Source organism: Carettochelys insculpta, chromosome 7 (assembly GCF_033958435.1).
Source record: "Carettochelys insculpta isolate YL-2023 chromosome 7, ASM3395843v1, whole genome shotgun sequence".
Classification (NCBI taxonomy): Eukaryota; Metazoa; Chordata; order Testudines; family Carettochelyidae; genus Carettochelys; species Carettochelys insculpta.
This window is the reverse complement of record NC_134143.1, coordinates 52,780,680-52,805,140: the sequence shown is the minus strand read 5'-3', so window position 1 is coordinate 52,805,140 and position 24,461 is coordinate 52,780,680. Positions and strand designations below refer to the sequence as shown.

Below are 24,461 nucleotides of genomic sequence, written 5' to 3'. Positions count from 1 at the left end.
TTGAAGCAGGTTAATAAGGTGCTGACGTGCATATTCAGTGCCTCATTAGCATAATGGCAGCCACACGAACAAACTTCGAATTTCAGATTGACAGTGAAGATGGGGGACAGCTTTGAAATAAGCGCCCGGCTTCGACATTCCCTTACTCCCACAGAACTAGAGTGGAGCAAGGGAATGTTGAAGTGGGGCACTTATTTTGAAGCTTCCCCCATCTTCACTGTCAATCTGAAATTTGAAGTTTGTTCACGTGGCTGCTATTATGCTAATGAGGTGGTGAATATGCATGTCAGCACCTCATTAGCCTGTTTCGAATTGCCTCATTACCATGCCCCCATAAATTTGACCTGGACTTTTCAGTCTGGCTTTTCCACTAGAACCACATAGTGCTGTGAGCAGACTGATGGTCAAGGGAAGTACTAAATGATAAGGCAGAGAGCATATCTGTTTTAAAAAAATTCCAAATGAACATTAGTATCCACATTAAACAGTGATGAATTGCCTTAGATTGCTGGAAGACTATTGCAGCAACACAGATGATGTTTGTATTCAGACAAACAGAAATTCTACAAGTGAAGGGCCTTTCTGAGTCCAGCAGCGAGGTCTTGGGGAGTAGGATTGTCTGCAGTGCAGCTCACTGGGATTCCTTCAGTTTCTAGTGCTGCAGCTGTTGTTGGACCTATAGCAGCAAACTGAAATGACAAATAATTATATTTGTACATAATGTAATCAGATGAGGTGTTAGCATCAACTCTTGCAACATTACTTCAGGGTCTTCTGTCATTCTGTCCTACCAAAACAAGCTTAATGAGCATGTCCAACTTGGACACTTTGGAATTTAAGTGTAAAAGCTGTCACGTGTGCTGAGGGTTTTCTGTATAAAATTAATTCATCAATTTAGCTGCTTTGTTTTGACTAAAAGCATATGGCTTAGGTCACTAGTCCAAACACCCTATTGTTCTTTTACTCGAGGCAGATAGATTCGAATGTGCGTCAAGCTTGTTAGTGCCAATTCAAACAGACACTCTTCTTGGTTTATTAAAATAATGAGAATCTAACTCTACCCAAAGGAGGCTGTGGGGTAGGAAATCAGACAAAAACCTCCTCCTGAAGAGGAATGACTCTGCTAAAACTGCAACATCCTAATTCATGTTAGGTGATCCTCTTGCTCTAGATGTTTGGCTTACGAGTAAGACGCAACAAGTGACTATCAGTCAATAGCAGGGAAGGATGACATGGCTGATTATAGTAATGCCAGGTAATTATACATGGATTCATATATGGATTCAATGTGCAGAGATTGCTGCTTCTGAATCATGCAGACTTTGGGTTTGTTCCACACATACAACCTGAGGAGACTCCTACTCCACGTTGAGTTGCTCACCTTGAGCATACGTTCCAGAATGCTGTAAACTTCACTAGACAGAAAGTTACATGGCCCTTTTCAGCAAATTCAAATTACCCTATATGTACTGGAATCATCAAGCCAATCATTCACAAACAAGTCCTTAAGGTACATGATCAGACAATTGCCAACCCCAGCTTTTGTAGAATTTTCACTGAATGCAAAGAATAATTTACAAAGGTAACAAGGATCACAGAGTTATATGTAAGAGGATCTGTACTTCCTTAACTTTAAGCACAGAAACCCTGCTATTAATTTTGTAGTTACGAGCTCCAAATCCAGTAACAGCTATAGTTTATCTGATTTCTCACCACTCTTCTTTATGCCACAATAAGCAGTATTTTAATATATGCACAACTGTGAAGCACATAAGATGCTCAAAGAATTGTTTACATCACTCCTCCCCTTCAATTCCTTTTTAAATTCATAATTTCATCTTTTTGTTGGTGGACGATTTATGGTGGAAACTCTCTGTAGTGATTCCCAGAAACTACTGTGATACATAAAAATGATGCAATTCCCTGCTGTAGAACTCAGCCCACAAGCTGCTCCTGATTCCTAGAGACAGCCTATTGCTTCTTTTAGCCTACATAAATATTATGAATTCCCCTCCCTCTTACTCTTTGCTAAATGCAAATACCACCTCATATCACTATGAAAGAGGATTAGGTGTCTCTGATTATTAAAAACAATAAAGCAAATGATTTACTTTCTGCAGTCAAGTTTTACCATGTATGATTCTGTTAGTTGGCACAAGTGTAATAACAGTAGAGACTTGTTAAGGCCCTCTTTTAACATTTTAAAATTACACACACTATGCTGCCTGTTCTTCTCAGATTCTTACCCACACCTGAGCGGGGAGTGTGTTCAGAGGAGGATTCAAAGAGGGAGTTTCAGTCACTGGGAGGGCCAAAGCTGACAAGGTCGATTCAGTCAGTGAACATCCAGAGGAGAAATGAAGTCAGTTCAGTCAGGGGGGATGTGGCCCATTATTGTAGCTAATGTGGAGGTGTGAACATTAAGAGCAGAGAAACTGCTTTTGTAATGGGCCAGCCACTCTCAGTCTCTGTTCAATCCTTGGTTGCTGGAGTTTCTCCACTCTTGATTAGCTACTGAAAATGGGCCACTTCCACCAGACTGAACTGACTTCACTTCTCTCTTGATGTTCACAACTCCACATTAATTGCTGTTAATGCGCCACATCCACCCTGACTGAATGGACCTTGTCAGCTTTGGCTCGCCCCTTGACTGAGACTCCCTCTTTAAAGCCTTCTCTGAAACCCTATATGTAAGTCTATAAGGTGCCCCAGGACTTCTTACTGTTTTTGAAGATACAGACTAACTCGGCTACCTCTCTGAAACTCATTTTAACTAGCACTACAAATCTAACATATTTAATTAAAAATAAAAGAAACATCTTTGCACTAATTAGTAACTTTCAACTGAAAATCTCAAAGCCCGTTACAATGGCCAGTAAAACATTATAATTTTTATTTTACAGACATATAAACAGAAGAGCCTGGTTACTTTTCCAAGGTCCCAGAGTAAGTGAGTGGTAATAAGGAATACAATGTACCTCTTTTGAGTCCAAATCCCTTGCTCTAACCAATAGGCCACATTCCTCCTCACCATGTTTTAACACTTATTAGATAATTTACCTTAATTTGATTAAAAAGATTGCCAGAAAACTTCTGAATGTGTGGGAGACAAAATCTGACACCAGAGGGACTAAACAATGTGATGCTTGCTGGAATACCCTGTATAAAAGCAAAGAAAGAACAGCAAGTTGGAACATGTTTCTCTTGACTCTAGGTGAATATCACAACACGTTTTCATATCAGTCTCTTCGTGTAGACTCCATGCTTCCAGCCAACAGGAGGCATTTCTTGAGTACAGTCTGTGGTGCCTGGCAGTTACCACACAAGGGACCAATTCAACTTCATGGTTGTTTTTCTAACCATCTATTCTTTAAGTCGTTGTAATTGAGGGTTCTTTGGTGATACTAATACGGGGATCAAGATGTCTCCTTTATTACTCTCCTAACTTTCTTCACTAATATATGTCACTTCTGGATATATTCCAGATGCCTCTCACCTTACATGTCCTCTCTTGTCGCCCTAAACTCTTTTCTGTGGGTCTCTCTCACACCTAACAAACTGGAATGGCTTCAACAAAAGAAACCCATCTCAGAATAGCTAGAGTCCAGTGGTTACGGCACGTTCCTGGGTGGTAGACCCCTGGGTTACTTCTATAAGGAACATATTGTCTCCTCTACTTTTCATGTAGAAGGGCTGACATGGCTCAAGTGCCTAATTCCAGAGGAAAACTCAAAGGTGTGAATTGTGAGCAGAGTTAGACACCTAACTCCCTTTTAAGAGTAGGGCTTAGGACACATCCTTCTCAGCATTTCCTACTGAGGAGCATAGGTAGCTTTCCACTCAGCGTGGGGGCTTTGGAAAATTCTTTGTTAGGCACCTGACTCTGCCCATCCATGGCACAGGGAACTTGGACACCTAACTCAGTGTTACGAATTCCAGAAAGAGGAAGAGAGGCTAAAATAAGACATCACAATGCCTAAATGCACTTGTACACTTTGAAATAGATTCACACCACCACCACCTTTCACTTATGCAGGGCACTGCATAATTAACCACAATAGAAATATCAAAATATAAGAACTAAATGCTCATAATAAGCATTGTATTAGCTTTGCCTTGAACAACAAGAATGAACATCCTTAATTGCAACAGGTAATGAATTTCATAATAAGAAATACAAAATTACAAGATGTCCTACTTGCTACTTACTCACATTTTTGACCTGTAGAAACCATATCATTTGCAAATTATAACTTTAATATTCATCTAGGAACATACAGACAGCACAACAAAACAGGTAGGCTGGTGGGGACAGTGATTCAGGATTCTGAATTTAAGAACAAACTCAAAATCAATATGTAATTTAACAGGAAGCCAATGCAGAGGCTTTAAATAAGAAATGACATGCTCAGGCAAGCGAGTATCTGTAAGTATGCAAAGCTGTATTCTGAGTATGCTGAATCATAGCTACAATGCAAATTCCTGCAAACAAGAACATTCCAATTATCTAATCTTGAGAAACCAGAAGTGTGTATTCATGGCTCCAAAACTCTTTTGCTATCCACTGATCTCTTTGTTAGAACGCAAAAAGAAGCTTTAGTATGGTTTTACGAAATAGGACTTTGTGAGGATAGAGTATCATCCAAAATTTTTACACTTAAAATGGAATAGGTAACACATTCTCAAACAGAAAATCGGCATAAGAACATGGCTCAGCAACCATGGAGAGCAGATAATTAGTGCTGGATTCAGATCATAAAATTGTGGCAAACATATTCTGTGACAGAGATCCTACCTCTGTGGGTATTAGCGAGTAAATCATTAAATACTCTTAGTTATTTTGTCTCTGATGTGACATGATTCAAAGCCAGATTTTTTTTTCAAAATTCCAGTTTTATTAAGAAGGTCAAAAAGAACAAGATGAATAAATAATAGTGGTTTCTGGTGAACTTGATATAAAACATAGCTTGGAAACTTGTCAAATTTGAAAGGTCTAATATCAAAGAAGGTTGGGTTTTTTGTCTCCCAGAAGCATTATTATCTATATATTTTAGGATTTATTATAATGTCTGTCACGATAATATTTAAATGCCATTATGTTTACTAAAATTTTTGGGTACCATTACACTTGTGACCTTTGACTATGTAATACCTGTTGTGAGAAATAATTCTTCAGCGATTCTTGGAGATTGGGATGTTGAGCAGTTTGATAAACAGTGAGGCCTTCCAGGGAAATACCTGTAATTAAAGAGAGAAAATATGCCAGAAAATAAACAGGATTTTAAAAGTGCCAATTATTCCAATGTAATATCACTATAATACTGATTCCATTAAGAGTATTTTTCAGAAAATGCCTGGGCCCTTCAAGTTATAAAATGCAATGCCTTTTACATATCTAGAGCATTTTTAATCTGAGGATCTCAAAGCACTTCAAAAGCACCATTTAAGCCTGAATAAAATAAATATAGCAATTGCCATTTTACTACTGGGGAACCGAGCCAAAGAGAAGGATCAAATTATCCTTCTAATGTTAGATGGCATCAGTAGTAGAGCTGGGAGCAGAACTCAGCTCCCTGATTCTCTGTCATGTCCACACCTCCAGACAGTCCAAATGCAACGTACACAGATCCATGGATGGTTCACAGTGGGTGCGTCTACACTTAGAAGTTAACTTCTAAGTTAGGCACTATTTTGAAGTAGCCAGCGGGGAGTCTACACACATTTTCCCTTATTTTTAAGTTAACTTCAAAGTAGGGAGCCCAACTTCAAAATCCTTACTCCATTCCCGGGAATGGAATAGTGCCCTACTTTGATGTTTAACTTCGAAGTTGCTTACTTCCAAGTTATTTTTGAAGTGTAGACACAGCCAGTGAAAAATAAGGCTTTAATCTTTCACTATTACTTTGAGAAAGGGTGAGGGGTTCCACAGTTAAGTTAAATTCAAATTAAACTCGAAAGGCTACAACAACCTTTTTCTTTGAGTATTGTTGGAAGAACTTCTCTTTTGAGAGATCCACAAGGAAATAGAAGAGGTGATGAATTAGGTGTTTCCCCTGTAAACAAGCATATTAGTGAATTTAAATCATGGTTACATGTTTAACAGTGAGCACAAATTACACTTTAAAAGTGCCAGATTTTGAATATATACTGAATATGCAATATGTTGCATCATAGGCAAGCACGAAACTAAGATCACTGAAAACATTTGTAGTTCAAGTCACATCTTCAATTCAGAAGGCAGAAGCTATTTAGCATGTAAATTAAGAGGGATTTCATTGCTACAGTATGAATACATTGGTTAAAAAGATCTGGCAAAAAGATAAATGGCATTTCTAGATTCTATTTCCTTTGCTTTTCAATAGAGAATGCCAAGAGAAATGTAAGTTATCTCGTCAGTTTCTCCCCAATTTTCTCACTCACTCACTCTCTCTCACACACACACACAATTTGTTATTCAAAGGCTTCATTGAACAGAATATAGCTGCAGCTATATGAGCTGTAGATAACTCCATGACAGTTCATGCTACGTAGAGGACAGGATGCTTTGCAAAGGTATTCCAAAGCTACCTCTACCACCTTTATTTCATTACTTGTGAGGGAGGAGACTCCTACTCCCCTTACCAGGCTGTCTCAAACGAGTCTCCTCGCCCACTGAGTTGGAGGACCTCATCCCTATTTGTTCTTATGTAGGGAGGAGCTTCCTGACATCAGTCAAACAAGCATGAAGACTGCTCTTGTTGATTTTTTGGAAAGGGGATAATCTTTGATTTGTATGTTTCTAATGCTTGCTTCTTCATGGCTGATCTGTCAAAGGGAGACATCAGCTCAGCAGGAGATGGCATATTTGCACTACAGTCTAAGATCCATAGCTCCACTGCTATAAAGCTAAATACATCTCCAGAAAAGGACCTATCAGATGGTATTTCAGTTCTCCATGTTCACATTTTTACAGGGATTTATCACTGGAATCTATACACCCACATACCCTATCTGATATGGCATACATGGAAGTGAAGACACTACTTCCAACAAAAATGACTACAGCATGTGTGTGAATCAAAGCTCCCCACTGCTGGGGAATGAGGTTACACTAACTATATTTTGGGAGTATGTTCAATCGTCTGCTGTATTTTAGGCCTTTTTTTAATTCGTAATTTAGGTCGTTGCTTCAGAAAACTCTTTCTACCAATTTTTATTGCAAGTGGATTGTATACTTAGAAAACAGGAGGGAAAAATAACATGAGGAAGGAGGCATATGATACATTTACCTGTAAAATGGTAGCCCCAATCAGGACCTCACTGAAACAGATGCTGAGGGTGGAGGGGAGTTAGGGTATGTCTTCACTAGGGAAGATTGACATTGCTGTGGTTGATCTTCCAGAGTTCACTTTAGCGCATATGGTAGGGATACTCTAAATCCAACTCACTGGGTGCCCCCCACTGGCAATGGAACTCCAGCTCCTTGTGAGGAGTAAGGGAAGTTGATGGGAGAGTTTGCTCCCACTGACCTCCCACACTGAAGAAGGTGCAGAAGCTCAAACTAAGCTGACTCCAACTACATAATTAACATAGCTGGAGTTGTGTATCTTAATTTGATCTTCCCATTAAGTGTAGATCTGGCCTTAGAGAGAAAAACAATATTATCTAATTCTTTACATAACAAGCTGAATCACTAGTTTTCTCAAGAACCAACTGAAGGCCATGTGTATATGGATAGTCTTCACAGTCTTTTTCTATGTTACTGCCAATCACTACTTCCTCTTTAAAATGAAACCGTGGCTTGGTGGATGTTCAGTTAATATTTTGAGGCTACTTTTAACAAAAGTAGTAACACAGCTTCCTCCAATATAGTTCTATTTGAAATACTATACCACATGTGATATTCTAACCAAACTCTGTGCAGGAGCTATTTCTAAATAATGTTTTTGCAATTGTTATTTTTACCACTGAATAAAGATCTGAACATGGGAATTAATAGTTTAGTAAAATGGGGGTCTGTGTGAGAAGCGAATGAAACTATGGAAATTACCAATCTTCCTTTGGGCTTAAATGAAAGAAGAAACTCTTCATAATTTTTCATCACTAAACAACATCTGAGCAGTGGACATATTCTAATAAATTCTGTGCACATATTTGCTTTTTTTAATTGGATACTTAGTGTATGAAATATATGCTGAGACACAAAGATCTGAAGCAAAATGCTGCACAATTATATTACTCTTTTTTAAATAAGTAGGGTCTTTCAAAACTTAATTGATAATTCTATTTCCTCTTGAAGAGATTTTTTTCATAAGTCTATCAGAACAAGAAACCACAGACTGGATTATTTATTTTCAGACCTGGAAGGATATTTTTGATTTTCAGCACTAAGCACCACAGTTGCCTCTGGGGAAAAAACAGACACCACAGTAAAAATCAAAGTGAAGGACCTTATTAGCAGTCAGTGCAGATTGATCTGAATATCTTAATTGCAAACTGAAGTTTTAATAGGACCCAGAAACATGATAGTAATTAATTATAGGAAGCAACAAAAATTGAGATAAAATGCAGAAGAGTATTCTGTGAGATAAAGGAAAAATACATTAATACGGGCCCAACCAAAGATGGTTGGAAAGTAACACTAATCCTTTTTCATTTGTGTTTACAAAGCAAAGAATAATAGTTCAATAACTTGGTATCAATATACATTGTAACATGCACTGGCCCCAGAAGCATCCTCCAATTTATATAATCAACACTACAAAGACATTAAATTCTAATAAAGCTAAAAGAATTTGGCGTTAAAACTGACTGAAACTATCTAGTTAATTAAGCAGTCATTTGATGTTTTTCCTAAGCCAAAGTCAGCACCAAAACCATGAAAAGTAAATAACAAAAGAGCAAAACATGAAAAGTAAATAACAAAATAAATGTCACGAATTCTAGTGTTTTTTTCCTCCACACTGGCAGAAAATATTAGAGACATACAGGCTACGTCTACACGTGCCCCAAACTTCGAAATGGCCACGCAAATGGCCATTTCGAAGTTTACTAATGAAGCGCTGAAATGCATATTCAGCACTTCATTAGCATGCGGGCGGCAGTGGTGCTTCGAAATTGACACGGCTTGCCGCCGCGCATCGCGTCCAGACGGGGCTCCTTTTCGAAAGGACCCCGCCTACTTCGAAGTCCCCTTATTCCCATCAGCTTATGGGAATAAGGGGACTTCAAAGTAGGTGAGGTCCTTTCAAAAAGGAGCCCCGTCTGGATGAGCCGCGCAGCAGCGAGCTGCATCAATTTCGAAGTGCCGCGGCCAGCCGCATGCTAATGAAGCGCTGAATATGCATTTCAGCGCTTCATTAGTAAACTTCGAAATGGCCATTTGCATGGCCATTTCGAAGTTTGGGACACATGTAGACACGGCCTCAAACTCCTGCTCTCTCTAGATTTAATACTTTTCATTTACTTCCTTATTTGTAATGTTATGTATTAGCAAAAAGAAATGCCTGACTAATAAGTGCAAAATGGAAAACATTGATTCAGGATGTTGTTATGATTTATCTCTTACTTCAGAGGTTGTTATAAAAGATTTGATAAATTCATTGTGCCTATTTATACCCAAACTGACAAATCTAAGTTTGGTTATGGACATATCAGCAATAGGAGTCTCCATGGATTGAAATTTTCTGTATTGTTGTAATACACTCAGGATTGCATTTCTTGCAAATATACTGAGAGTCCTGCAATTCTGTCTCATTCTGAAATGTTGCTTGCTCTCTAACAAGAAGCTACTATCAGTCAAGGATTTTTTTTCTCCAAATTGCTAGAAGTACAGGTACTGCTTTCTGGCTGGTGGTTTCCAGAGGCTGCCGTTGATGATGGATACAATTCCCCTTGTTCTCTCCCTATCTGGCCACCTCCATCAGTACCCACTCCCTATTCCGCCAGACCAAGCAAGGTAATCAGCAAGAGCTGAGGTAAGTATGACCACCTGAGAACTCCCCTCTCCAACCCACAGACTTTGTCTATACTACAGCCATCTGTTGAAAGGAGTTACTGTCAGAAAATATCTTCCGACTAAACTTCTGTTGATAGATTGCATCCACACACGAAAGTGGATTACTCTGTCAAGCCTCTCTGTCGACAGAGAGTGGCCGGACTGCCCGGCCACTCTCTCAACAGAATGACAAACCGACAGCAGACAGGGCTGCTCAGTGATCCGGAAGCCCCTCTGGAGCATCCACACGGCTTTTTTGTTGACACATTCTGTCAGGAGAGGCATTAGGCTGTTGACAAAAGTGTGGCATTCTCTCAAGTTACTGTCAACAGAACACATTTTTAGTGTGAATGCACAGCAGGTTTTGTCAACAAAAGTCTCCAGTGAAAACATAGACATAAAGAACAAATGTGGGGAAGGAGAAGGTGCATTTTGAAGAGAAGAGCTTTTTGAGGGAGTAGGGTAAGACAAAATGTATTTGGGAGTGGCCAGTGCCTTAGTTTAATGCTCACACAAAGGTGGAAGCAGCTTATCCTTCTAAAAGTAAAATAAGAAGCAGACAAACCAAACAAAGAACTGGGAGGTTGAAAAAAAAAAAGCTCTTTAGATTTACTTTAAAACAAAGGGCTAGTTTGCCATCATTCCTTTTTATCGCTTTTGAACCTGCACAGCAGGCAATCCTCTATTTTTTTCCAGGGCTGCTGTTGTATTCATTGCAATGGTACAATCATTTATGGGGGTCAGATAAAGACTTCCATTTCTCTAATACAGAACTGTCTTGGAGCAGTTAACAGACCTCTTAAAGGTCATTCTTCTAAAGTGCAGTTCAGATCTTTTCTTATTATTGGATTTCCTAAAAATGTAACATTTCCAGTCACTGGAAAGTAATCCTTGGTATTACACATTTTTTCCCTCCCCCTCATCCCTCACATTCTCACACTACATAGCCCACTTGTGCATTCAATGCATAACAATTTAACAGCAAAGCTATATGCAATGCAGGTCAGTATAACAAAAGCAAATAAGTACAATACCTAAACTTTCTAAATTCGTGTTTTGCACTGGACCAATTGACTTGCAATCACATAGAACGGACAAAAGTTTGAAACTGTTAGAACAAGCTAATAGTTGCACATTGCAGCTTTCACCATAACAAAAGCTAAGTTCAGCCTTAGACATTAACCCCAAACCAAATGAAGTTCAGCCTTCCTTTGCAACCTTCCCCACACCACCACTTCCATAACTTTCTCAAAACAATTCTCATTTGGGACTTGTCTGGTTAATTTTGAGGGTAAGGGATGAGCCTTTATTGACTTTTAAACCACTGGACAATGGAAGGTGGGGAGATCAGCCTCCTTTGCTTTGGGGTAATGTCTAATCGTACAGCAAGGAAAGGCAATGTTAAGAGGTCATGGACTATCAACTGCACCAAGATACAAAAACTGGTTACATCTGCAATTCTGCCTTTCATTACATTTTGTCCATTGGACAATAATAATAATAATAATAATCATATACAGATTAGCAACTGTATAGCACTAACAGGCTTAGGTGTTGAGGATATCTGAAGCATTCCAATAAATGAGGTTTCAGGATTCTACTGAACACCTCTACACAAACTATGCAGTATGCGCACATATGCATACTATCTATAGCAGGCTTTAAAGCAAGTTTAAAATAAATCTGCCTTAACTGAAAGCTATCTCCAGACTTACTTGTGCAAATGTATCTGGCTAGTTTTTCAGCATTTCCACACTTTTCTCCTTGTGGAATAAGACCAATTTCCTCCACTGTAAGAAAAGTAAAAACAAAATATATTGTTTTGCAGAATGCGAAGACCAATCTGAATACATTTTCAGAAACATATGAATGGAACAAGAAAATCCAATTTAATCCATGTTTTCCTGAACTTTAGATTTTCTTGAATAATTATTTTAGCGTAGAATGCTACCTAATGACTTGATCCTTGATCACATAGCGGGAACTGCATTAGGAGAGCAACATGGGGGATTACGGAATATCTGAACTTCATCCTGGAGCCTGTTGCTGGAGCACGCAAGCCCTCAAATTTGCAGGAGCCAAACAGTGCCAGCGTTGGTTCACTGCACAAAACAGGTTGCACTCCCTATGACAGCTCCTGTATTCCTGCTGAATCTACTAATGTAGCTTACCAGGTGTTCATCTCCCCTCTGTGATGCAGGATCAAAACTGAAAATGCAATAGTACAATATGCTTATTTACCATAAAGGCATAAATGGTGTAAATGCCAGGAAGTTAATTAAATAGAGTCAGATGTGATTGGCTAAAGCCTCCTTTCAGTTCATATTATTTTCTTCATATTGACTAGCATTGTGAACTGTGACATTCTATTTGAAGTTAAATTAATCTCACCTGTACTTCTAGAAATTAAATCTAGGATATGTCCATGCTAAGCAACTAGTCAGGATCAGATTGTATCAGCATTTTCATTTAATCCATGTACTCTAAATATCATTAAATATTTTAAGTCTCTTGCACAAAAGGAAAATATCTGACACAAAGCTGACCAATCTATTGTCTTCTTGAGGCTCTCATATACATCCAGATAGTCTTAGTCAGATTTATCTATTCCTATTGAGGGGAATAAACCCAAATCTAGCTCTGGAGTCTTGCTTGTCCTCAATTACAAGATATTTTTGCAGAGAACTGAATAATTGCTCAGGCTATGTACTTAAATCCAATAATGGAATAGGTGGAATAGGCAATGGCATTACATAGCTCTTGCCAACTTGTAACAGAACAGTTGTCATATAAATTCATTTTCTAATTCAAACAGCAAACTATTATCTAGCATGTTGTAATTCACAAGCAGATAGCGTTTAAATGAAATTAACATAATTAAAATGTGCCAAATTAGTAGGATGGAAAAAAGCCACAGCATTGATAATCCAGCAGTATTCCAACAAAATGGTAAATGTTCTTCACTGTCTAAGTTAGTCTTTGGCTACCCATATAATTAAAAATAACACGTACAATAGCTAATAGCAGAAAAATCAGAGTCAAATTGTGCCACTTGTCTCTTCATAGGCCTATCTTACATCTTGCTTAATTATGTGATGTAGTATCTTAACAGAATAAATGTAAAACTTGCATGCGACACCTAACTCAGACTTAAAACATGAACACAGATTTCAACAGTTATAACCAATGTATACAATTTCTTTAAACTTTCCATTGGTAGGTCACAGCACAGAAACAACAGGTGAAATGCTACTTTTGAAGTCAATGGGAATTTTGCCACTGACTTCAATGGCAACAGCATTTCATCCACACTACAAAAGAAACAGGAAAGATACATACATACTATACTTTTTTTCATTAATCTTTTAAATCACCATTACTGTAATCACAACTGCACTATAATAGGGAAAAGAATGTATACCCAAAGGCCAGATCCTCAGCTGGAGTATAAAACTGACTTTTTACAAACATTCTCTTGTTAATTAAAAAGAGCTTCTTATACTTTTGTTCTGGGCAACTGTGAGCTAAGGTTAACACTTCAAGAATTGTACTGAAGAGGCTGTTTCATATAAGGGTTTCTTCTTTAATCTGCTTACCAAGAGAAGATGTAGCATTTCCTACGACATATGCTGACTTGGTGTTCCATTTTTCTTTAAGAGAAGTTCTCCAGACTATAAAACATATTATGTGTAAGTATTTGGCAATAAAGCATAAACACCAGAATATTTGGACTTCTGCCCAAAAGACTGCTTATTTATCTTGAGGAATCTATGAATACACCAAAATACTAAAAACAAATACTTATGGCTGTGTCTACACTACCACCTTCCTGTGAAGGAAGGATGTTAATTAGGGTGTTGGGAGTTTACTAATGAAGTGCTGCTGTCCATAGGCAGCACTTCATTAACCAAATTTGCACCCCTGCCCCCCGGCAAGCAACTCCGAAGTTTTAAACTTCGAAGTACCGGCACGCGTCTAGCCACGGCTCACCCGTTGTTGGTACTTCGAAGTGCCGGGGCAACTTCGAAGTCTCCTTACTCCTCAAAATTTTGCACAGCAGCACTTCATTAGTAAACTCCCAACACCCTAATTACCATCCTTCCTTCGAAGAAAGGTGGTGGTGTAGACAAGCCCTATAAATATCAGTTATACTGTTCACTATAAAAATGGTCTATAACATGATTCAGAAAGCTTTGGTTGAACAAATGCTGTTGTCAATTACTCGTGTCAAGTAGCATTTTTAATGCATACTTGCCCAGTACAAGATGAACTGTAGCTTGTAATTTTCATTATATTTTGACATTTATTAGGAATAAAAACAGTAGAAGTTGCAGAAGAAAAATAATTAAAAAGCAGAAAGTGCATGATAAACTGATAATTTCATATTGTGCAATATGGATATCACATAAAGATTCAATATTAAAACTGAAAGCTTAGCCATAGAATAAATGCAAGTTTTCATGTCAACAAATCAAAGAATGGTAAAGAAGTCCTATATTCATACATTGGAATATTTTGGCATACAGCTATATTTTTCAATAAAAATAATAAGACAAATATATAAACTGACTTTGATTTAAAAAAAAAAAGAAAAAGTAGATCTATCAATACAAGAAAATAATATCCCAGAGAAGCAGAAATCAAATTAAAATGGTAAGGAAATAGCTTTTCTTTCTAAAAAATGTGGTGGATCTGATAGGTCTCCTATTATAATGCCTTATATAAAATAACAGTACAAATTCACAGTAAATATGCTTTCACTTTTGCTCTTCAGTTTTTTAAAAAAGGGCTTAATAGAAATAGAAAAGATTCTGTGAGAGGCATGCAAAAAAAAAAAAAAAGTCAGAAGAATGGAAAGCATTCCGTAGAAGGAGACAGTGAAAAGACTGAGGCTGATTAGTGGGTGACACTGGTGCACCTTGTATTTGGACCCTACACGCTATTGTACAAATAGCCCTTGTGAGGTTTCACTTGAAAACTAATAACTCACTGATCATTAACATTTTTGCATGGTTGATGAATGCATGCTGGAAATAGGACTAAAGCATGTTTAAACTAGGCTTGCTGGGGTAGACTATAAATAGGTCTGCCTCAGACAAACATATGAGTATTGGATTCTCTGACCAGCTTGGTCTTCAGACACATACAGTGAAGGTCCAATTTTACATGTTACAATGGTTAAGGTAACAAGAGCTAAAAGAAAGAACATGGAGCTTCCTTTATCACCAGACTTCACGTTACCCTTCTTGCAATTTGAATAAACTTTATTTTGAGGGATAACCCTCAGAAGAGTCCATTTAAAAGGTTTATTAGTCTATATAGAAAGGGGATCTGAACTTCCAGTGGTAACAGTTGACCTAACTGATCGTATATAATATTACTATATTGTCTTTTATGCAACCCTATGACACAATAGTGATTCATATCAGGATGAACTGTATGTGCTAACATTACATAAGAAATTATGGATACTCGCTCACATTACGCTTTTCTGTCCGTGAACAAAGGGAAAAATGAGCTTTCCAAAAGATAGGATGGATTGTCATAGAATTATATCACAGAACTAGAAGGGACCTTCAGAGGTCATCAAGTTCAGTCCCCTGCATTCACAGCAGGACCTATTACCATCCCTAACAGATTTTTTTTTTTTTAAATCTAGCCTGCTCTGAACCTTGAAAGGACCCCTCAAGGACTGAAATCATCATGGGTTTACAGTGCCAGTGCACTAACCGCTGAGTTATCCCTCCCCACTATCCAATGAAAATATACAATATTTGACCAGAAATAGTGGAAGCTCTACATACACAGAGACCAGCAGGGGGAGGGGGAGGCCATAAGAAGGGCAAGGTGATCCTGCCTCTGAAAACAAATTCATTGAACTTTGGAAGATATAAGCAAGGACAGACACTATTTTGGTATCTGTGACTAGACAGTCACAAGGGAACACAGTTTATGCAAGATAGGAAACATGGATCCTTCCACCAAGGGGGAGAGAGAAGAATGGAAGACTGAAGTTTCTGGAAACTGAATATAGGTGAGAAACCATATTGAACAAAGCCTGTGCTTTGCTAGATTAAGTTTTAGACTTTTAATGTTTTCAACATAATTTACTTGTAATCCTTGTAATCCTTTCTAACTTTATTCCTTTTACTTGGCGTCACTGGACCTACATCCCACATTAATAAATTTGTTTTATTTTTTACTATAAACCAACTCAGTGTTGTATTTAAATGGAAGCATGTGTTTACCCCTAATTAATAAGCTGTGCTATGATTGTGTCTTAAAAGAAATACCAAGTTTCCTTTGTTCTCTGTATTGTCCTGTAAAATACTGAACAGTAGAGCTCTTCATATCCATGGATAGTGGAGCAGGTACCAGTGGGGGTACCAGGGCAGCCCTCTGCACTGCTAGCAGGGAAAGGACACAAGAAGAGACACAAGAAGCTGCATCTTAAATCTCTCTGGTGAGCACTGACCTGCAGAGCCCTGGTCCTGAATCCCTCCTGCCCCTTCCCACTATTCCCTGCTGCCCCTTATCCCCAGTCCCTGCTTTTATGCTACCAGCCTCTTCCATGCATGACTCTGCTCCCTCCTTGCTCATCTGTGCTTCCCTCCTCTCCAGGTCTGCTGAAAGTAAAATCTGGGGCACAGGTTGGATGAAGAGTTGAGTCTGATGGATACAGATGAGATGTGGATCCACATTTTCATATCCGCAAAAGGATCTACTGGACAGTAGTACACAGCACGTGGCTCTGGGAAAACCTGTGGCGTGGAAGTGTGATGGTTGTAACCAAGGCTGGTGGAAGCCAAAATGGAGGTGTAGACGAGACTGCTGGGATCAGAGCTGCTGAAATAGGAGTGCCTAGAGCACAGGCACTTCAGTATGTGACCTACAGACTCGTGATGGAAATCCTTGGTTGGAAGCTACAGCAGCAAAGCACTGTAAGGCTGCTGCTACGCTATCATTTTCCCATTGGAGATGGCATGGTAATTAGGCGCTAACATGCATATTCAATGCCTCAATAGCATAATGGCAGCTGCATGAACAGACTTTGAACTGCAGATTGACAGTGAAGATGGGGGCAGCTTTGAAATAAGTGCCCCACTTCAACAAGGAATTCCTTATTTCGAAGCTGCTCCCCATATTCACTGTCAATCCACAATTCAAAGTCAGTTTGCGTGGCTGCCATTATGTTAATGAGGTGCTGAATATGCACATTAGCACCCTATTAGCTTGCTTCGAATTGCCTCATTACCATGGCACCTCCAACAGGAGAATGGTAGTGTAGCAGCAGCCTTTGATGCATAGGCTGCAGGTCAAATAGTGACACATCCTCTCCCCCTAGATGTCTGGATTGCCCCCTGACCCATAACAAAATACAGGTATAGGTACTTTTTTACAGTATGTACATATTTTCCAGTAGTACTCAAAAGCCCACATCAGGACTGGGGCCCAACCGTAATAAGCTGTGCATATACAAAGATATGGTCATTGCCTCCAAAACCTTAAAGTCTAAGGCCAGGTCTATACTAGACCTTAAAGTCAATTGTAAGTATGCAATTACAGCTATGGCAAATGCATAGCTGGAACTGACTTATCTATAACTGACTTACCTGTATATCCTCACTGTGGGAAGTCAACAGGAGAAACTCTCCCATTGACCTTCCTTCCTCATCATGAGACTGAGGCATACAGGAGTCGACTGTCAATCCCTGGTAGTTTGATATCACACTTCCCAGCTAGGTGTGCAAAACTGAACCTTGGAAAATCTATCCTAACCAGGTTGCTCTTCCAGGTCATGAAGACATACCATAAGATTCTAATGCAGCAAATAGTTAAACATAGAAGTAGTCTCCCTGAGCTGGTACCTCTTACGTGTGTAAAATTACTCATATACATGTTTGCATGACCAGACTCAAAATATGGAGAACGTGAATCAGGGGTTTCTAATTATTTGGGGGATAGTATTTGAAATGAAAAGATACACACAGTCCTACAGTTTAGTAGGATTAAAAAAGGATACGATAACTTTATGGTTAATGAAAACATTTACTCTCATGCTAGTGAGGAGTGTGCTTCCCACCCACTCCAGCAGGCTGGAAGGGGTTGAGGTGACTAGATGGGCCAATAACCACCTATGCAGCACCTAGAGGAGATGGCAAGAGCCAGTTAGAGAGGAGGATCTGCTGGACAGAAACAGACTGAGCCTGTGTAAAGCCTGGAAGTTGGTAGCTAAAGGGAGTGAGGCTACAATCACTCTCAGGATGAGAGACGATAAGCTAGGATGTAGTCCAGGGATACCTCAGTAAAGTTTAGAACTGTGCAGATCTTGACTGCTTGTTGTAGGGACCCTGGGCTGAACCATGGATTTGGCTATCAGCCACTGTGGAAGTGGCAGCATATGGGATGACTGCCTCAGACAGTGAGACTCAGGAAATTTGATACCCCAGAGGGAGAGGACTACAGTGACCTGGCTGAAGACCCAAACCACAAAGATAGAGCAGCAGAGTACTGAATGAGCAAGGCATAGAGAGTGATGGAGTGCAAGTGCAGGAAGAGGTATTGGTCTGGCAGAGATAATCCCCAGCAGTGAACAGAGACTCCAGGACAGTTAGCTATGTAAAAATATTAAGAAGTATAAACCCTTGTTCTATGGAGAATAAACTGATTACTGTTTAGGGTTACAAAAAGCTCTCTCTCCATATGCATGGTATTCAGTAAATGTCCACGTATAGGCTTACTTGCTTCTTCCTCTGAAGTATTTGGTATCAGCCATTGTTAGAGACAGAATATCAGACTAGACAGACTATTGGTCGAATCTGGTATGCCACATTTCCATGTCTCTTCCACCCAACTTGGTACATTTGCTATTTATTTATTAATTATTATTTATTCACTTTTTCGTTGATTTTTCACTGCACCTGACAAATTCTATATTCAAGATTTGGAAAAACTCTTTCAAGTACGATTTTATGGCCGCGTCTACACTAGCCCAAAACTTCAAAATGGCCATGCAAATGGCCATTTTGAAGTTTACTAATGAAGCGCTGAAATACATATTCAGCGCCTCATTAGAATGCTGGCAGCCGCGGCACTTTGAAATTGCTGCAGTTCGCCGCCATGCAGTTCATCCAGACAGGGCTCCTTTTCAAAAGGACCGCAGCAACTTCAAAATCCCCTTATTCCTATCTGCTGTTAGGAATAAGGGGATTTCAAAGTTGCTAGGGTCCTTTAGAAAAGGAGCCCCATCTGGATGAGCCGTGCGGCGGTGAGCTGCGTCAATTTTGAAGTGCCGCAACTCCTACCATTCTAATGAGGTGCTGAATATGTATTTCAGTGCTTCATTAGTAAACTCTGAAACGGCCATTTGCATGGCCATTTCAAAGTTTTGGGCAAGTGTAGACGTAGTCTATGTGATTCAGACATGCATGATGATAGAGTTAGCCAGTTTCTAGTGTATGCATTTATTGTGGGCCAGAGAGTTGTCAGCAAACACCTATGTACAGCTCCAGAATATACTTTTATGCATTAAAATCTGAAATGGCTCCCTTAATTGTTCAAGCATTAGGAAGAAGAACTTGAATTCACTTTATGGGCAAAATGTATTTTAATGAGTAACTTGCACTTGGAATTCTTTTCTGTTATGAGAACCAGAAAAATTATTACTAGAAGGGGGGAAAACAAACAAAATCTCCACACATCAAAGCTTACCTAAGCATAAAGCAGTGTAGCATCTTCAATTATTCTAAGTTAAGCCTTTTAAAAATATATACCTACACACACATACTCACCAAATAGCCAATGATGGGTGGGAGAATGAAATTTACAAAACTTCATTTGTAAAAGATATAATTAAATCTACATTCACCTTCATTTCTACTACTCTCTTCCAAACATAACTTGGCAGCTTCTACTGCTCTTGGACTGGTAAATATTAATCCTCCATAACAATCTGGATGAGAGAGCTACCAATAAACAAGGTAAAAAGTATATTCAAATAAACTCTGTAAAGTTCAAATAAAAACTCTTAGTGAGTGTCACATTTTTACAAAATGAATGTTACAATCCAAAGTGGCAAATATTTTGATCATCAAACACCAACCACAGAAATATTAATGAGATTTATAACAAGGAATTCAAGTAAATGAACTTTCACACAAGACATTGTTAACTCTGAAAATCTGAATTTAGGAACAGACATTGATTCCTTTCACTTGACTTAGATGTGAGAAAAGCCTGCAGTAGACTTAAAATTCTCACAATGGTAGCTAATGATTATTGCTAACAGTAATTTAAAGGAACATAGGGATAGGACTTGACTCACTGCCAGGATGAAGAATGATTAAGATTACCATCTGTCTATGCGGCAAAAAAAGATTTTCTGTGGGACTCTAGTAAGAATCCTAAATTCAAGACTGTTTTCTTGGTAGGCAGTCGATACACTTTCATGGCAAAGGGCTCTAGGCTATGAACCTTGTATCATAGAAATGGCAAGACTGGATATAGCTCATGCCTGCTGAATCTTACAAATTGGTTACATGACAGAGGACTTTGTATCATCTCAGGGAGGCGTACTTTAGCATGTTCAGTGAAGTTCTTCACTCTTATCAGTAGCAGTTTTTTGGTCCAAAATGACAATGAGGGATGAGACTACAAAGATATGTACTAATGGAAAGAGCCTGAGTTGAAGAAAGCTCTTTAATGCCCTATCAATTCAAGGGAGAAACAGCAGTATGGATAGCAGTGAGGGAATATTATTAAATCATATTAATAATTAATATTATTAAATATGATTAAATCATTATAAGTTTTTGTAGTCTAGCAATCAGGGGACATAATTTCTCCAACAGAACTACTAAAAGGTTTACATCTTACCTTTTCAAAGAAACTCTGAAGAGACACAAATTCAAATGACAAAACAGGAATTAAGGCTGCTTCAAATCCATATAATCCTAATTCCTATGGATAAAAGTGTATCTAATCACTGGAATGCACCACAAACAGTGATTACTTATACTTAACATAATGGGCTATTTGGGAGTACAATTATTCAACTACTTTTTTAAACTACAAAAACAGTAGTCTATCGAATTTTTCTTTGTTTTTATTAGTGAATATAGTACTGCTGAAAGATATTGAACTGACAACTCTGGAGACTGAAGCCTACTATCTATCTACTGAACAATATAAGTTGTCTCACATCACTAACGTGCCTCAGTACTGTACCTCGGAGTCCAACCCTGCAAACTGTTACATGTATGTGAAGGTTCATTAAAGCCAATGGGACTATTTGCACAAGTCAGAACTGCCCACATAAACAGAATTTGAAGAGAAAAAGCCAATTCTGGCAGGTAAAGGGTATCTCAGTACAGAACTATGTTCTTGGACTCTCAGTATTTGTAATCATTATAAAAATGTTAATAATCATTCTGATCTGCTTGAAAGCAAATTGACATTTAGCCATTTACCCAGTTAAAAATTAAGTTCAATAACAACAGATGATTACTCAGCTAAAACTACTCTTCGTAATAATGCAAATTATATTGGAAACTAATTTTTGGTTTTAGATACTAACCTCTCAAGCATTTTCTCTAGTTTTTTTCACTGTACAGGTTTTTATTTGTAACATCAAAACATATCTCTTGTTTAATTGCTAAATATGAATATTATATTATCATTAATTATGAAATACAAAAAATAAGTTTGCCCACACCCCAATATTACTTACTTGAATATATGGATCTGGTCCTGAGTCTCTCTCTCTGGGTTCCTTCAGTAACAGAATCTTCATTTTCTACCGAAGAATGGCGACACAACACTGGAACACAACAAAGATATATCTAAGCTAGATCCAGAGGACACTTCTCCATTCAAATTATGCGTAACAAAAACCAGGACAACTAAGAGATGCACTACCGTTTACATAATAAGTAAGCAGCTAGCGAACATTCTCTGGAAGCGAACCTTCATCCTGATAAGACCAGCCAAAACCATGTGTTTTAGATGATACCACTTACAGAGAAACAAACTACAATGAAGCTGAACTAAGAACATGCACTTTAAAATAAAACACATTTTGATATTCTGTTCCATATCAGTCCATACATAGTACAGTGTTTTATCCTGGAGTTTATTTTTTAAAATGTGTGTATTTCAAAGTACCCTTGCTTTACAAGTTGCTTTAGTAACTCTAGTAGGAAAAAATGGATGGAAACCAGTGGAATCTGGCAACCCTGTGTAGGGGCAAAGGCAAACAAAATGTCCATAGGAACGTGACAGAACTTATGAAAATTACTATGGTACAGCTTTCCTCTTGTACTGTACATATTAGTAAGTCTACAGGAGGCAACAGAAAGTAGTGCATGAGGGGAAGATCTAAGCCCATGGAGCCTCCATGTGGCTGACACACCAGATAAGATACAGGCTGAACCTTTCTAGTCCAGCAATCTCTTGTCTGGCAACATCCGTAATCGGGCATGATTTTAGTTAGACAGATGACCATTAATCATGAGTGTGGTCAAGTTTCTGGTGACCCTATAAAATCTGTTTACAGCTGCCAGGCCTGGCTCTCAGTGGTCTGTGCTGTTATTTAGCTGAAATTTACCCCGAATGTCTTCTAGGTGCCTAATAAACCTAGCAAACTGTGGATACATTGGTAATGCCACTAGACAAGTTTAGCTTCCCATGTGCTGGCAAATATTCTCGATTGGCACCGGTCAGGTCCCAGTGGTGCTGGAGGAGAGAGATTCATATGCAGAACATAGGAAGACAGCTCTGCTCCAAACTCTCTTCGTTGACACATAGACCAATAGAGCAAATCTCAACTTTGGAAGTTTTAATCAAACCCGCAGGAGGCACCTGCGTCTCTTCCTGTCGGACGTGTTCTAAACCGCCCCCATTACCAAGACAGTTCGTCAGGGCTGATGTGAACGACGTAAGGTGATCTCCAAAAGGCGGGCGAGAAAAGGGTCTGTGCCCTTTTTACTCCTTTACGAGGTACTGTACAAAGGAGGCCCAAAAAGCGCGGTGGAGAAGTTGGGGTGGGGGGGCTGCCTGGGTTTCACTCTAGAAGCGGAGGGGGGTTCGCTCATGCCAAGATGCCAGTGACAGGAGCAAACACATAGGCCAGAATGAAGCCTCGCAAACCCTCCGCTGGGTTTAGTATTTAGACCCCTTCTGCGATCCCCTCGCGGGCGGGCCGCTTTTCGGTCTGCGCCCCTAAGCTGCGGCCACCGAGGTAGCGCCGGGGCTTTCGCTGCCATGGCCCGCGGCCTGCCCTCGCCGTGCGCCAGGAGCCGCCCCCCCCCCCCCGGCGCTTAGCTGCCGCTCCGGGCCCATCCCGCCGCTCACCAGCGCGCGAGGGGCCGGCGGGAGCCGCCCTGCTCCTCTCCCTCCTCCTGCGCCGCAGCAGCCGCGCCGCGGCCTTCCGGCTCCGGGGCGCCTGCGCGCGGCGGCGGGTGAGCGGCATGGCTACCCGGGCCAAGCGCAGGGCGCCGGGGCCGCCCGAGCGCCGGCAGCAGGACGGGGACGAGCAGGACTCGGCCTCGGAGGAGGAGGACTCGGCCTCGGAGGAGGAAGAGCTCGACGAGGTGACTGGCGAGAGGCCGGGGCTCCCGAGCTAGTTAGACCCTCCCCCGCCCGATCTTCTCCCCGCTTTCCCGGCTGCGGTCCCTCCCCGGCCGGTGACCGCCCAGCCTCTCGCTGCCCCGCTCTTTCCCGCCTGGCCCCCGTCCCCGTCTTAGCCCAGCCCTTAGGACCCCTCACGCGGGTCACCAGCCTGTGCCCTCAGCCGTAACCTGGGGTGTGGGGAGCCTCCTGCGGAAAGAGCTCTGTGAGGCCGCTGCATAACGCGGCCCTCTGATAACGTCTCGCTCTCCTTTTCCCGCCTCGCTCTTTGCACGCGTTCGTCTCCCCACTCTTCTGCTTCCCTGCAGAGTAACATTTTGATCTATTATCGCTGCCCGGCCTGGAAACACTCAGTTTAAAAGGCTCGGAATCAAATGCCGTTTCCAGGCAAGATGCTTTATTTTTAGGCTCATATTTTGGCTGGAGCAAAGTTCTTTTAGCAACCGAGAAAAAACAGCAAACGGGTTTATGCCGCGAGCCAGTGATGCCCGTGTTGATGTTCGAGAGTAAGAAGAAGTCCTGTGGCACCTTATAGACTAATAGATACTTTGGAGCATAAATTTTGGTGGGCAAAAACCCACTTCGTCAGATGTTGATGTTGGGACTATTCTTCTTTTCTCTGTGATGGATGGACAGGGTTTCACCACAATTAAAATAACGCGAATGGTGAAAGCTCCAATGCAGTGTAGTGCTAACCTTAAAAAAAACTGAACAGTTAAAAGTTAGGAAATGTAAGTAATCTTATAGTAACATGAAGATATTAGTGCTAAAATTTATTTGCTGCTATGGCATGTACTGAGCCTGATTGCACACAATTCAATAGAACTTCTGTTTTCTGTGGCCTCAGTCATAACCTGCA

At 39.9% G+C, this 24,461-nt stretch overlaps 2 protein-coding genes across 7 annotated transcripts in view; one reads left to right on the top strand and one right to left on the bottom strand.

Moving 5' to 3' along the window:
- Nucleotides 1–307: 307 nt before the first annotated feature.
- UROS (uroporphyrinogen III synthase) lies at nucleotides 308–23,926 on the bottom strand. Of its 4 annotated transcripts, XR_012646312.1 has the most exons (12): nucleotides 23,327–23,415; nucleotides 21,705–21,794; nucleotides 20,852–20,935; nucleotides 19,845–19,941; nucleotides 13,573–13,647; nucleotides 11,692–11,766; nucleotides 8,352–8,385; nucleotides 7,269–7,317; nucleotides 5,970–6,053; nucleotides 5,153–5,238; nucleotides 3,061–3,159; nucleotides 653–689 (listed from the first exon to the last, which is right to left on the bottom strand). XR_012646312.1 is itself a non-coding variant. In XM_075000479.1 (10 exons), exons 2-10 carry the CDS (start codon nucleotides 21,765–21,767, stop codon nucleotides 564–566), a joined length of 789 nt encoding a protein of 262 aa, XP_074856580.1. In that variant the 5' UTR covers nucleotides 21,768–21,794; nucleotides 23,773–23,926; the 3' UTR covers nucleotides 308–563. The 4 variants fall into 4 exon arrangements, 2 of the variants coding, with proteins under 2 accessions (XP_074856580.1, XP_074856579.1); XM_075000479.1 differs by lacking the exons at nucleotides 7,269–7,317; nucleotides 8,352–8,385; nucleotides 23,327–23,415 and adding an exon at nucleotides 23,773–23,926 and having other exon boundaries at nucleotides 308–689; XM_075000478.1 differs by lacking the exons at nucleotides 7,269–7,317; nucleotides 8,352–8,385 and having other exon boundaries at nucleotides 308–689.
- Nucleotides 23,378–24,461, top strand: part of BCCIP (BRCA2 and CDKN1A interacting protein) — a 29,473-nt gene continuing 28,389 nt past the window's right edge. The window contains exon 1 of one of the 3 annotated variants that reach the window (XM_075000476.1): nucleotides 23,378–23,565. In XM_075000476.1, coding sequence (XP_074856577.1) covers nucleotides 23,443–23,565 — 123 coding nt within the window. In that variant the 5' untranslated portion in view covers nucleotides 23,378–23,442. The remainder of the gene's footprint in view (nucleotides 23,566–24,461) is intronic. The other 2 variants (XM_075000477.1, XM_075000475.1) reach the window with 2 other exon arrangements.